Source organism: Cygnus atratus, chromosome Z (genome assembly GCF_013377495.2).
Source record: "Cygnus atratus isolate AKBS03 ecotype Queensland, Australia chromosome Z, CAtr_DNAZoo_HiC_assembly, whole genome shotgun sequence".
Classification (NCBI taxonomy): Eukaryota; Metazoa; Chordata; class Aves; order Anseriformes; family Anatidae; genus Cygnus; species Cygnus atratus.
In genome coordinates this window covers 37884535-37897857 of record NC_066396.1, presented here as the reverse complement: position 1 = coordinate 37897857, position 13323 = coordinate 37884535, and the positions used below count along the sequence as shown (strand labels likewise).

General features: G+C 40.0%; 1 protein-coding gene across 1 annotated transcript in view; it reads right to left on the bottom strand.

Annotated features, from left to right (window-relative positions):
- The window catches only part of TRPM6 (transient receptor potential cation channel subfamily M member 6), a 71469-nt gene that overhangs the window by 27639 nt on the left and 30507 nt on the right, over positions 1-13323 (bottom strand). The window contains exons 20-27 of the mRNA XM_035558518.1: positions 13031-13282; positions 11943-12117; positions 10106-10220; positions 8380-8579; positions 5798-5930; positions 1940-3078; positions 1096-1208; positions 15-141 (exon numbers count right to left, since the gene is read on the bottom strand). Of these exons, the coding sequence (XP_035414411.1) occupies positions 15-141; positions 1096-1208; positions 1940-3078; positions 5798-5930; positions 8380-8579; positions 10106-10220; positions 11943-12117; positions 13031-13282 (2254 nt within the window). The remainder of the gene's footprint in view (positions 1-14; positions 142-1095; positions 1209-1939; positions 3079-5797; positions 5931-8379; positions 8580-10105; positions 10221-11942; positions 12118-13030; positions 13283-13323) is intronic.

Below are 13323 nucleotides of genomic sequence, written 5' to 3'. Positions count from 1 at the left end.
AAAGTATCACATACTTAGCTGACTGAAATTAGACACAGTAAGCCAGTTCTTGCTGTGTTTCTCTTCCTCATCCCAGATATTGATCTCTGCAGGCTCTGAGCTCACTTGGGTGTTCTGGGGACAATCATCCACTCTAATCACCTGGCAAGACAGACAAAACGACACTCGATTTATAGGATGACTAGCACCTCTACAGTTCCTCTGACAGCTACACTATGACATGGCCTTTCAGTGCACCACTGAAATGCCAATGACTGAACTGTCTCCCAAATGAGAAACAGATTTTCCCGTATTTGTTAAAAGCTGCAGAAGTCACATTGCTTTTGTCTAGTCAATACTACTGAAGAAAGATCTGGTGCTATAGGTTTTTAAAACAAACTTCAAAGTCCCTCAGAATACCCTAAGAGACGATCAGGTCTCAAAGTTCAAGTCTCCAGTCTGTTGCTGACCTAAGCATCTTATGTAAACAAAGCAGCCTTCACCTTTCATCTCATTAAACAGGAATAATTCTTTCCACCTGACAAAGATGCTGGAAATCTCTTCAGAAGCGAATTTTTATATATGTATGTATAGATACAGTAAGGAAAGTTGCTGTATTTCTATGACACAATCAACATGCTATCTACAATGTGATTACTGGTTGATGGATTCAGAGAAAAGACTGCAGGGCTCCTGTAGGTGAGTGAGAACCTTATAAAGCCTGGCTTTCCTCTTTACAGTAGCACACAGTCTGGATGCAGCTCACCACTTCTTCAATCTATCCTACAGCATATGAAGCCTCCACAATTGATTCTCTCAGCTGAAGTGCAAGGACTGATTCCTTTCTATGTAAAATCAATAATAGTCTTGGTCTACTATCTAACAAAGTCCATAGGTTTCATCGTGTTCAAAACTGAAATGCCACACATTCAAACAAAAGGGAGATTAAATCAAAGCCAGACAAAAAAAAAAAAAAAAGGTTTCTCAATTTGTGTGCAGCCTTTTAAATGCAAACATATTCAACTAAACTTGAATTTTGCTCTACACTGCAGAACTGCTCTTAGTGAATGAAAAAGACAGCTATGGGATATGTGATTCCCTTCCATCTACACATACCGGCACCTGAAGGGGTTTTTGATTCTTCTTTTCTCTCCCAGACTTTCTGTCTCTGTTTTGTTGTTTTGCTTTTGTTGCCTCACTGTAGTGTAGCTCACTAGATGGTAAAGACTCTGTGGGAAAGAATCAAAAAACACCATTAAGCTACAGAGCTTTTGTTTACTAAGAGAAGATCTGATAAGACAGAGTTGGCAGATCTCCAAAGCAAGCTGAGAAAGACTTGTGACACCCAAAGCTAATATTCAGACAGTTCATGCAGTTCAGTGCAAAGATGTTCACCATCATAAGATATAAAACAACAAATGTTATCTATCATCTCATACTATTTATACTTAGAACTGGAATCTGCCATATTTTAGCTGCTGGTAAGCAAATTTGGTGGTGGACAGGAAGGTTTGTAAGCCTTCTATAAAAATGTCATTCATTATCCATTCAACCTTCTGACAATGTATCTCTTAGGTATTCTGCAAATTCATTTGGTTCTTGTAATTCTTGGATTGCTTCCCCAGGGTAAAAGACTCCCCAAGAGCCAATATCATTCCTCTGTCACAGCAGCATTGTAGCCACAACTGTAGGGGGCCATTTAGGTGGGGAGAATCAGGGTTGGACTGCCACTGTGGCTGACACAGTGGTGTCATACAGCTTGTACCAGGCACACTTACAAATTCCCCACAGCAATCATTCCCAGCACACAAAAAAAGTGAAATAGTAGCTCTGGACTCTTTCCTTACTACCCTCAGCTACAGCTAATACCTCCTGAATGCCAAAAAAAAACATCTTTTAATAATGTCTTGTGTTTCCCAAGAAAAGATACTGTAAAGGTACAGCATTTTTTTATTATCACCTATGGCCTTGCAGGTTTTCCCTCTTTTCTCTTTTTGAGAGGATGGTAAACTGTTGCTCCTGCAGACACCCCAGTCCCTCCAGGGGGGACTGATCCAAAAGGAGGTGTTGTGTTTCAGTTTGTTCTCAGAGATGATGCTGTGCTGTGAGCTGCTGGAGTTGTAAGAGAAGGACTTTGATTCTTTTATCTGGACGTGCCTGGGAGGGCTACCTGTGCAATTGCAGTCACAGTTATAGGAGGAATGTATGCACAGTGCCTTCTTCTGTCTCTTTCTTGAGCTCAAAACCCCTTTTTCATCACCTTCAGAGAATCCCCAGTTCACATAACCACCTTCAGTTTCTTCCCTGTCATCACAGCAGGGTGTTGCATTCTCTCTGTCATCCAGTGATGGCTGGAGACTGAGAGGATGATCAGCCTCTACAGCATTAGTCTTTTTTGATGGCAAGTGAATAACAAAGTCCCTCTGGCTCCACTGATAATCTTCTGGCTCTTTATCAATGAGGCTGACATTTTGCATGTTTTGCTGCACTGCAATGCTCCTTTGAAGTTCATCACTGAATACATCTTCCCTGTACTTGGTAGGAGTGCTTGAAAAGGACAAATTTAAGGTGACATCCTCTGAAAAGGGCCCTCCTTGGTGATCAGGAGGTACCAGCAAAAATTGTCCATATCTAGGGGTTGACTTAGTCTCAGAAGATATGCCTGAAGTGAGTGTGTCACTTTCTATTTCTATCTTCCGAGAGCTGTCTTCTACCACCTTGTTACTCTCAGTCCTCAGTTTGTGGTCTTTGCATTCTGATGACCACTGACTCCTTACCAAGCTCCGTAACAGAGAGGGTGGCATGCTGTAGTAGTGGTACTTCTTGTCATACAAACACTCCAGACTGCTCAGGGTCTTGGAATAGAGCACGTTGCTCCAGCTATGGGGCAGCTTCCTACAGGATCGACATTTTGTGTCAGCCAGTAAGGCTTCTTCCACCTGCAAGGTGTCTACAGCCGAAAGCACTTTTAGGATGTCCACTGTCAAGGCAGACAGGTCTTGCAAATGTCCTAGCTGACTGTCGAGGGAGATTAAAGACTCCTTGATATAAAATACCTTCTCGTGCACTTCTTTTAGCTGCAGAAACATCTCCTCCACTCTAGACAGAATAAGAACAGATAATTAAAACATCAAAACACAGATCTTTGCTTCTGTGTGCCAGATGATTAACACATTTTAAAAAGCCAGTATTTAAAACAATCCTCTCTATTTTTTTCATGTGAATTCCATTCTCATGAACATGTATATTTGATAAAACCCATCCAGACTTAAAACACGTCATTCAGTATACTGGGCCAAAAGGCACTGACTTTTAAAGAAATAGACCTTTTGCTCAGAGAGAATCTATCTTAAAAAACATATTTCTGCTAATCTGCATTCTATGCCATAGAACTACTAAGCCACACACAAGAAGACACAGCTTTGGAAATGCTACATTGTGTACTGCTGTAAGTGTAAATGCTGTAAAAAGAAGAAAGAAAAAAAAAAGTAAAAAGCTGTAAAGTATACTTCTTGTCAGCCAGTCATCTTTCATTTCTACACTTCTTGTGCAAACATGAGAAGGATGAGGCTTCACCCTACAGATACTATTCCATTTCTCAAATGCTGCTTGAAAATGGTTTTCCCAACAACCCGTATGGCCTCTTGGAACAGATTTTTTATGTTTGATGCTACCGGTTATCTTCAGCCACCAAAAAAAAAAAAAAAATCAGCTGCCAAAATCAAAGCCTTTTTTTATGGTCTTCAAATCCCCAGTGAACAGTGCAAGAACTTCTTGGACTGGAACGATATCTTTTTAACCAATTCATTATCTCACGTTTGCTAAAGATACTCTCTCTGGTGCTCTATCATTAAGACAATGATGAACCAGCTGCAGGCAATATGCAAAAGAAGCTCTCTTCCTTTGTTACTGAATAACTTAAAGATGCAGCATTCAACCAACAGCTGAATAAAATCAAATACCAGTGTTCCAAAATGTTTTATTCACCTAAATGAATTTCTTGTGTTAATGTTATGCAATGCTAGGAGTACATTTTAACTTGGCACTCCGGAAAAAAATCCCTTTTTAGGTCTATAGTTATCCAGTAAATAAAATCTTCTTGCTGTAATTGATTCTACAGCTTTTGAACAAAACTATTTATTTTATTTCTTCTACAAGGGACATTCATTTTGCTTATATGTTTTGTCTTGGTATGTAGAAAATAAGACCATGAAAATACAAACATCAAGGGCCTATCTATATCTAGGCAAAACAAATTTTAGATCAGATCTGTATTGGCATTCAGTAAGACTTTTTATAGTGCTCAGTTTGTTTAATTCTTCCTTTTAAAAGTAATGACAGCTTTGCCATTGATTTCAATAGAAAGCTAAATTAGGCAAATACTGGGGGCTTTGAAATCCTGTTAATAGTTACATATTGATATTTTGCAAACCAAGATGGTACAGTGCAGATAATGCTACACTGGTTATACAATTATTTTCTTACACAGCTAAGCCTCTAAATAAAACTACGTATTGTATGCCATATTCTGGCATGTCCTCTTGGTGATACCTTCTCTGCAAAAGGGAAAATGTAGAACACCATTCTGCACACAGTGAGCAGTTGCCAGTGAGCAACATTGGTTGGGCCTATGGGAGAGCAGATTTAAGGAAGGGGAAAAAAATAAAAATAAATAAAAATAAAAATAAAAAAGCTTGCTGTACAACAGCAGCTGGAAGAGAGAGGAGTGAGAAGCAGCTCTGCAGCCCCCAAGGTCAGTGCAGCAGGAGGGCAGGAGGTGCTCCAGGCGTGCAGCAGCAGTTCCCCTGTGGCCTGTGGAGAGGCCCTGGTGGAGCAGGCTGTCCCCCTGCAGCCCGTGGGTCCCACACGGAGCAGATCTCCATGCTGCAGCCCGTGGAGGAGCCACCGGTGGAGCAGGTGGATGTGGCCTGGAGGAGGCTGCGGGCCATGGAGAGCCCCCGCAGGAGCAGGCCCCAGGCCGGAGCTGCAGCCCATGGAGAGGAGCCCACGCAGGAGCAGGGTCTGGGGGGAGCTGCCGCCCACCCGTGGGGGACCCGTGCTGGAGCAGTTTGCTCCTGGGGGAGGGATGGACCCCCTGGTACGGAGCCATGTGGGAGCAGTTCTTGAAGAGCTGCTGCCTGTGGGCAGCCCCCACAGGCTCAGTTCGGGAAGGACGGCATCCCGTGGGAGGGACCCCATGGGGAGCAGGGACAGAGAGGGACCGTGAGACAGCGGCGCAGTTGAAGTGTTAGGGACTGACCGCAGCCCCCGTTCCCCTGCGCTGTTCGGGGGAAGGAGGTAGAAGAGAGTGGTTGGGGGGGAGGTGTTTTTAGTTTACTTTTAGTTTCTCACTATGCTATTCTGCTAGTGATAGGCAAAAAATTATATTAATTTTCCTATGCTGAGTCTGTTTAGCCCATGCCAGTAATGGGTAAGAGATCTCCCTGTCCTTATCTCAACCTTTGAGCCCCTTTTCACTCTATTTTCTCCCCCTGTTCATTTAAAGAGCAGAAGTGAGAGAGCTGTGTGGTGGAGTTTAAGCAGCCATCAGTGTGAAACCACTAACAACCCCATTAACCAAACTGCACGTGTCCAAGGATGCAATTCTGCCAGCAAGGCTTCCCAGACAGGCCTACCATTCAGGTCAAATAGACATGTTACTTTTCCATCAAATTAGTATGGTCTACATATGCTACTGCCTCTCAAATTCACAATGGCCATAACTTGACAAAAAGCATTAAAAGTCTTTTTTTTTTTTCTTTTTTTTTTTTACTGTAACAAATGTATACAAAGAGCACAAATTTGCAGCAAAACACACCTTTCTGTTGTCACACGGATCCTTTCACTGTCACTGGAACTCAAGCTTTCATTCTTCTCATGAAAATATTTTTCCACACACTGTTCCTCAAAGTCATGTAGTTTCTTCAACTCCTCATCACTTAAGTACAGCTCTGAACAAAGAAATAGGAGTTGGTATGAAGTGTGAAGACAAATACAATTGAGTATGTGTCCATGAAAAAAGAAAAATGACAGAACAGGTTTTCTTTTCCTCCCTTGACAAGAATGAAACAGACCCAACTCCGTGAAATTTGGGCTTATGTACAAAGACCAAACATGCCAAATCCTTTCTGCCCTGCTTGTGAGCTCATTTCAGATTTCACTCTCTGCCTTGGCATTTTCATTGATTTTCCACAGGGTGGCACTGGATCCTCATTGCTAAAAGCAATTGTTTAATCACAAAAATTTCTTTAAACTTGTGAAGCAATGCATAGGCATATTGAAAAGGAACACAAAGGTATTTAAATGGAAAAAGAAAAAAGAAAAAAGTGCATTTTTCTGCACTGAGAAAAATGCAGGCAAGGTATGAGCCCTCTTCTATCCAAGGACTTTTGGATGTGCTAAGCAGTCTTACAGCTTTCCTGGTATCTAACATACCTTGCAAGAAACCCTCTGTGTCAGTCGCTTATACTATGCATGCATATAAAAAGAGCAGTGGTACTTCAAAAGCACGCTGATATATCCAGCCATGAAGGAGGAGCTGAGCCTAGGAACTGCAGTAAAGCTGCTCAGCATTGATTAGTTGAGCGCACTTTTGAACTCTGTAACCACTTGTGAGCATGGCAGATACCTTCAGGGATTCGTGTTCAGCAGAGAAAATCCTAAATGAACCATAACCCAAGAAGGGTCTGCTCAGTTCAGTTATTAGGTATCAAGAATGTACACTGCTTCAAAAAGGATAAGGCCGTGTAATACTATACAGTAATGTTCCCCATTTTAGATAAGATTACAGCCCCCAGCCTCTCCACAACCTCATTCCCCTGCATTGCCCCACCATCCATCAAGACCCACTGTTGAGTATTCATTCCCCATCCTGACACCCTGTAGTCCCCTCCTCTCATTGGCTATGGCTGTTCCTGACAGAACAGCATGAGCTGGAGGCAGTGGGACACAGAGCTGGCATTGCCATGAGGAGGTGTTAGGAATGACCTCAGGACAGAGGAGTCCAGGTCAGGAAGGATGAAGGAGGTGGGATTAAGGGGCAGTGATGAGCCAATGCACAAAGGAACTAGTGTGCAGTGAGGAAGTTGAAGCTCCTGTGCTCTCTCCATATATCTTCCAACACCAGATCTCCTCTGTCCTCAGGTTCTGCAGCTACTTCCTCAGCTTCCACAGACACCTGTTCCCCAACACGGGAGGCAGCAATAGTACTGTGAAGTACTACTGTACAGGGACTTGCTCTGGGCATTCATGTTGGTATTCACTGCTATAAAGTAATGTTGACACATTGACTAACAACCAATCTGAAGCCTAACATAAAGTGGTTATTTTGTTCATGACCAAAAACCTAGCAAGCTGGAGTTTTCTTGTTCTCCCAGAGACTCATATAGTCTAGGAGGATTTTCCCCTCACAGCTCCTTTACATCTACAAACAGGTCTTGTTACTTGATGCAAAAATGGGTTCTCAAATGGCAGGTTTCACTTCCCCAGACAATGCTGCAGAAGTCAAGAAGGGACTCTGCACTCATGCACTGAATTATATAACAAGTCAGGGACATAAGAGTCATTTGCTGAAGCATCTTTAATGGGCTGCTAACACCTCATCTCAAAATACCCTGAACTAGCTTACTTAATACACGTGACACTCATTACAAAGGAAACTGAAAGCAGGAGACTGATCTCCATTCAGTGCCTCTTTACTTAAACTGCCGTTTATCTTAGGAGCCACAGATCCCAACTACCTAAGCTCCAGAAAAAAAAATTATGAAAACTTAATGGTATATGGAGGATACAGGGGGAACAAGTCATTGAATAGTACCAGAAGAATAAACACAGACTCATCAAAAGTATTTGTAACTCTGGGCTATTAAAAAGAAATTGATGGTCTTTTTGGGATAAATGTACAAAAATGTATGCCTTCAGTGTTGTTTATTTTCCGTCAAAATAAGGTTTTTCTACCATACAGAAAAGTTAATACTACTTAATTTCAGCTCCAAGTTGTGACTTATCTATGTCACTCCAGCAGGATAGGTTTGCAACACCTTCTTGCACGTCATAGGCTAGCTACATTGAAAATAGCTATGACTGAGTATGATGTAAGTTAAAACCTCAGAGCCAGAGCCTGCCTAAGTTCTTAACTGTTACTACTATCTATATTACATTTTGATTGATGCACAATATGTAGCAAAACAAAAGCTAAATGAAAAGCAAAACATTCCCCTAGTCACTTTTTTTTCTACAAGACTTCTCAGACAGGCACATTAAGTTCTGGTTTGCAAATAAAAACAGCCTCCAGGCCAGAAAATCTCTTTTTTTGGAGAAACTGAGCTACAAAGTGATGGGAGGCTGGCAAAACATTCCTCATAATCTATTTCTGTTGGTCCCCAGTTTAGCTCTGCTTACTCAGTCCAACATCGCCTTCCTCTTGATCAGACTCATTTGTGGGCCGGTGGTGGAAGATGCGATTTATCAGAAGTCCAATATGGCTCAGGAGAATAAAAGGTGGAGGCAGCCATGGCTTGTCATGATAGGTCATAATGTAGCGGTACCGGTTATACTTCCAGAGCTTGTTTGATATGGATTTCAAATCATAGTAAACATTACTGAGAAGAGAGATAAACGGGAAAGGAAGGTAAAACACTCCTGTGAGGAATCTTCTCAATACAGCAAAAGATGCTTGTCTACAGATCTAATTTGACACTGAAGAAAAGTCTCATCCCTCCAGTGAAGTAAATCAGCTTAGCAACTTTCATTTAACAAAGCAGCAGCATGTGCCCGCAGCTAGTGCACAGAGAACGAGATCTTCAAAGCTGCCTAACAGATTGGGATATCCAATTCCCATTCACTTTAATGGGAACTGGGCAAAAAATATCCCTAAAGTGGCTTTGAAATCTCAACCAGATTATTTAAACTTTAATACATAGCCTATCTGGGAATTCAACATTGTCTGCCTCTTTGGACTGGATTAAACGTGTGAGTCAGGCTAAGGGAAGAGTGTTAACAACCCTTCTGCTGCCTTTCAGTGCTCTCCCCCTACAACAAAATACATGATGCAAAAGGCAGCTACATGAGCAATTCTTCTGTGGGGTACTCTTTGGAGCACTGATATTACTAAACGTGATGCTGGTGTTGCATAGAGTATTTCCTGTACTGTCATAGACCCAAATACAGGAAAGCAACTTTGTGGTTTCTGGCACTTTAATTTCAGTTGCATTGTCATACTACACACCCAACATATAATCAAAAAAACATCAGCATTGCTTCTGGGAGCATAATTAAAAATATTGCTTATACCCTTTTTTGGTCCCACTTCTGGAACAATCAAATCACTAAGCAGAAGGTTTAACATATCATCAGTGCTGAAGGTTTAAATCTAGAAATAATTCAAATTACAATTTCACAGCTGTGCATTAAAAAAAAAAATTAATGCCTTGCCACAATTTCAGGAAAGGGATTTCTAATTGGAAGTGGGAATAGAATGAGTTTTGATCATTCAGTTTTCTTGAATATTAATCACTACATTTCTTGATTTGAAATTTTTTTAACCTACAGCTGACTTTTTCTTCCCCAGAAATACTACAACTCTAAGAAAAAAAAAATTAACTATTTGGGTTACACTGTTCTTTATTAATATTTACACAGAAATTGATTTACTTCAAGGGCTTCCCTCAACCCAAAAGGTTAAAATTACTATAACAACATTGATGAAAGCTTCCTACTCTGGCAGCAGACATTAAAAAGCAGATAGTTCAATACACAACAGTTAGATTTCAGTTCCAGAACATATCAAATTGCACCAAACAATAGGAATTCTTAAACAGTTACTTAAAGAGTATGCTCCTACAATGGCATTACCCTCCTTCCCTTAAATTCTCCACTTATCTGCCAATTTAAAACTTGTGCTACCCTGTGATGAGTATTATATAGGCTGTCAGCACAACAAATACAATTTTTAGGAACAAAGTACAAATTATGTCAGAGCTGAATTAATGTTGCTCGTTTGCCAAGTGGAGTTGTCTACTGCCACAGAGCCAGGTTCTGTTCAAACTTCAAAACAGTCAACACAGAAGTGTTGGCAGAACATCTATCAGTTGTCTTTGCTTTTGCAGCAATACGGCACGGTACCTACTTAAAGAAAGCAATAAGTAAGTTGACCATGATGATGTATTGCACAAAGAGGTAGACAGCTTGGAGGAATGGTGTGAGGAAGGACCCAGGAGGACAGTCTTGATTGGTTTCGCAAACTAAAAGGGAAAGACATACAGAGCACCGTTAGCAAGGGAATATAACAGAGCACAGCAAGGGCATGTGGAACAGGTTGCCCAGGGAAGTGGTGGAGTCACCTTCCCTGGGGGTGTTTAAGAAAGGTTGGACCTGGTGCTTAGGGACATGGTTTAGTGGGTGACATTGGTGGTAGGACCTTGGAGGAGATCCAAGACCTTGGAGGTCTTTTCCAACCTTAATGATTCTATGATTCTATATGCTCCTCATTTGCCTGAGCAAGAAACAGAATAGTCCCAGTTTCTTCCACAGAGATATGTTGTTAAAAGTCTACCTCTGTGTAAGGAAGATAACTCTTCATGACCCTACTGCCTCATTGTTTCCATTTCAATTCAGAAGCTCTAGACACCACTCTATACATATCTTATGACAGTCACTATGACTTTTTGTTAAGTGGAAAATAACGCAACTGCAATATATTTGGGGGATGGCACACACTCAAGTAAACTGCAATACAAATCTTTGATCTTTAAAGCAAGTGGCAAAGCTTTCACTGACCCCGTGGTGAAACAAATATAGCTACAAGGCTGCTTTATCAGAACTGAAGTATTAATCCTTTATAGCTTCAGTAAGATCATATTAATTAACATGCAAATGTACATATGGATACTTTTGATAGTACACAGAAACTAAGGGATCCCTTTGAATATTTTTAAACTGAGAAAACAACCACTTTTTAATGTTTGTGCTTTTTAATCAAATTTTGCACCTTTGAGGAAATTTTAAAACACGTTTGTAACACAGCAGTCCTAAATTCAGAAGATATTCCATGGCATAAAGATTCATTAGAGAAATCCGTCTTATCTGAGAAGTTTCAAATTTCTAAAGGTTTAGCATTACTAGGTGATTAAATGAATTAAACTGTGAAACTTAATGCCATACTTTTATTAAAAGTATTTTGACTTATATAGCCAAGATATGTATCTGTCATGTGACTGTTTCATCAATAATAATTGATGTGGCATCCTTAATTATTTAAGTGAATCAGGTCTAAACTGAACTATACGTCTTAAGTATCTGTATGTATTTGCAAACCTTCTTTTCCGTTTTCAAGACTATTTTACTTGCACCCATTGCTTAATGGCATAAGAGTGCCTTCCATCTATATAATGAAATAACCCCTGGAGCGCCTGGATCTTCTCTCTCACTGAGACAAAGCCATAAGCAAGAAATAACATTTTTCCTATTGTTTTAAGCTATTTATTTTCATGTTCAGCTGGTTTATTTGTTTAAGAAGAATGTCAAGTAATTCTTACTATGGTGAAAAATCATTTTTTCTTTCCTTTTTGCTTTTCCCTTTATTCTGTCTTCCTAATAAACTTTGCAGTCTTTTCTCCAAGAGATCAGCAGCTTAGGACTGTCCCAATTGCAAATTCATTTCACTGACAGGGTCTGACCAAGAATTACTTTATCATTAGTCCCTATGTGCTTTGTTCTGAGCTTTGTAATATACTTCATTTCAGAAGTTAAATTTGAAAGTTTTAATCTTCATTTTATACACAGAAACTAATATTCTCACCTTTATTTGTGCAGTATTACAAATTAAGGCTATATATACACTGGAATAAAAATTGTTTGAGTAAGGGTAGACTTAATATGTGGCCAAAATTCTAACAGTCAAAAGTGAACTTGTTTAAGCACATATTAAATGTAAGCTGTTGAGCTGCACTGTGAAAATCACCTACCATCTATTTCTCCAGCATAGACCTCACCAAACATCATCCAGTAGGGTTGAAACACAATATCTCGGGCGAGAGTCCAAGAAGGAGGCTCTTCTGGTGAAAGTATTGCCTTTCGTGACACTCCAAAACTCAACAGGACAATGGCCATCATGACCACAATATAGAACATGTTTGCTGTCTGGACATGGAAGAATTAACTGTGTTAATTATATGCAAAGGAGACTTACATTTTGGGGAAGAAAATCAGTCACTACTTTTGCAAATAGCAATACAAAAACAGGCTAACAATCTAATATGCTGGAGGAAATTAAAACATTTTCCAGAGGTTAAAATCAATTCTGGAACAAAAAGGCCAGAAGTCTTGCCTCTCAAATCTCTCTAAAGATCTTATCCAATATTTAAAAAACACAGAGACCTTGTGATGGTGCTTTTCATCAGTGGCATCTTCGTCTAAACTAAGAGTACAGAATAGCAGTTCAAATGATTTTTTCATTCTAACACTGAATCAGAATTACTATGCAAGACAGAATATAAAAGTATTAATAAGATAGTTCCAATAACTGAGGGAAATTACAGTGGGAATCTGCATATGTCCCTCAAGACTCAGCAGCAGTTCAGCAGCAGTTCTGATACCAAAAGAGAAAAAAAATTAACTTTGATCTCAGAGAAATTTTGCCTGCTAAAAATGGGATATAATTATTTGAATCAAAATGTAAAATAATAATGAGACAGTTTCCAAGAGCTAGGGGAATTATCTATAGTAGTGAGCCCGTCTGCAAGAAACGGTGATTTTTCTTCTTACTATTATCAAGCTGGATCAGAAACTCTACACAAATACAACCCTTCTCTAAGGAACAAAGTGAAAATGGCTTTTGTGAATAAACTTAAATAATGAATAAAATAGAACTGAAATCTGGTTATCGTCAACTCACAAACAGAAAAAATCATGGTATTTTCAGGTAACACATTCACTATGATTTATTAGGTAACATCTACTTTGATCACCATCCTTTTATGTCACTTCTGACCTTTACAAGCTCCTCGGTAGATGTCATGACTACAAGAAAATTGCTCCACAGTGTAATGCTTACCATTTTCCCAATCATTGTCAGATATGGGCCAGCATGCTGGTTCACAGCAAAGAGATCAAGGAGACGGGCATACCAAAATATTATATCCAAGCAATAAAGGAGCCGCCCTGCAGTTTGAACAGTGGGTTCAAACCAGCGCAAGCCAAAGCCAATCATAAACAGGATGATGGCTATAGAATCAGTAAAATTCCAGTATTCATAAATCCACACCTTCACTTTTTGGCAGAATTTTCCAGGTTCTGAGATAAATACCTGAATAGAATATGGAAAAAATCAAACAAAACAAAACCAAA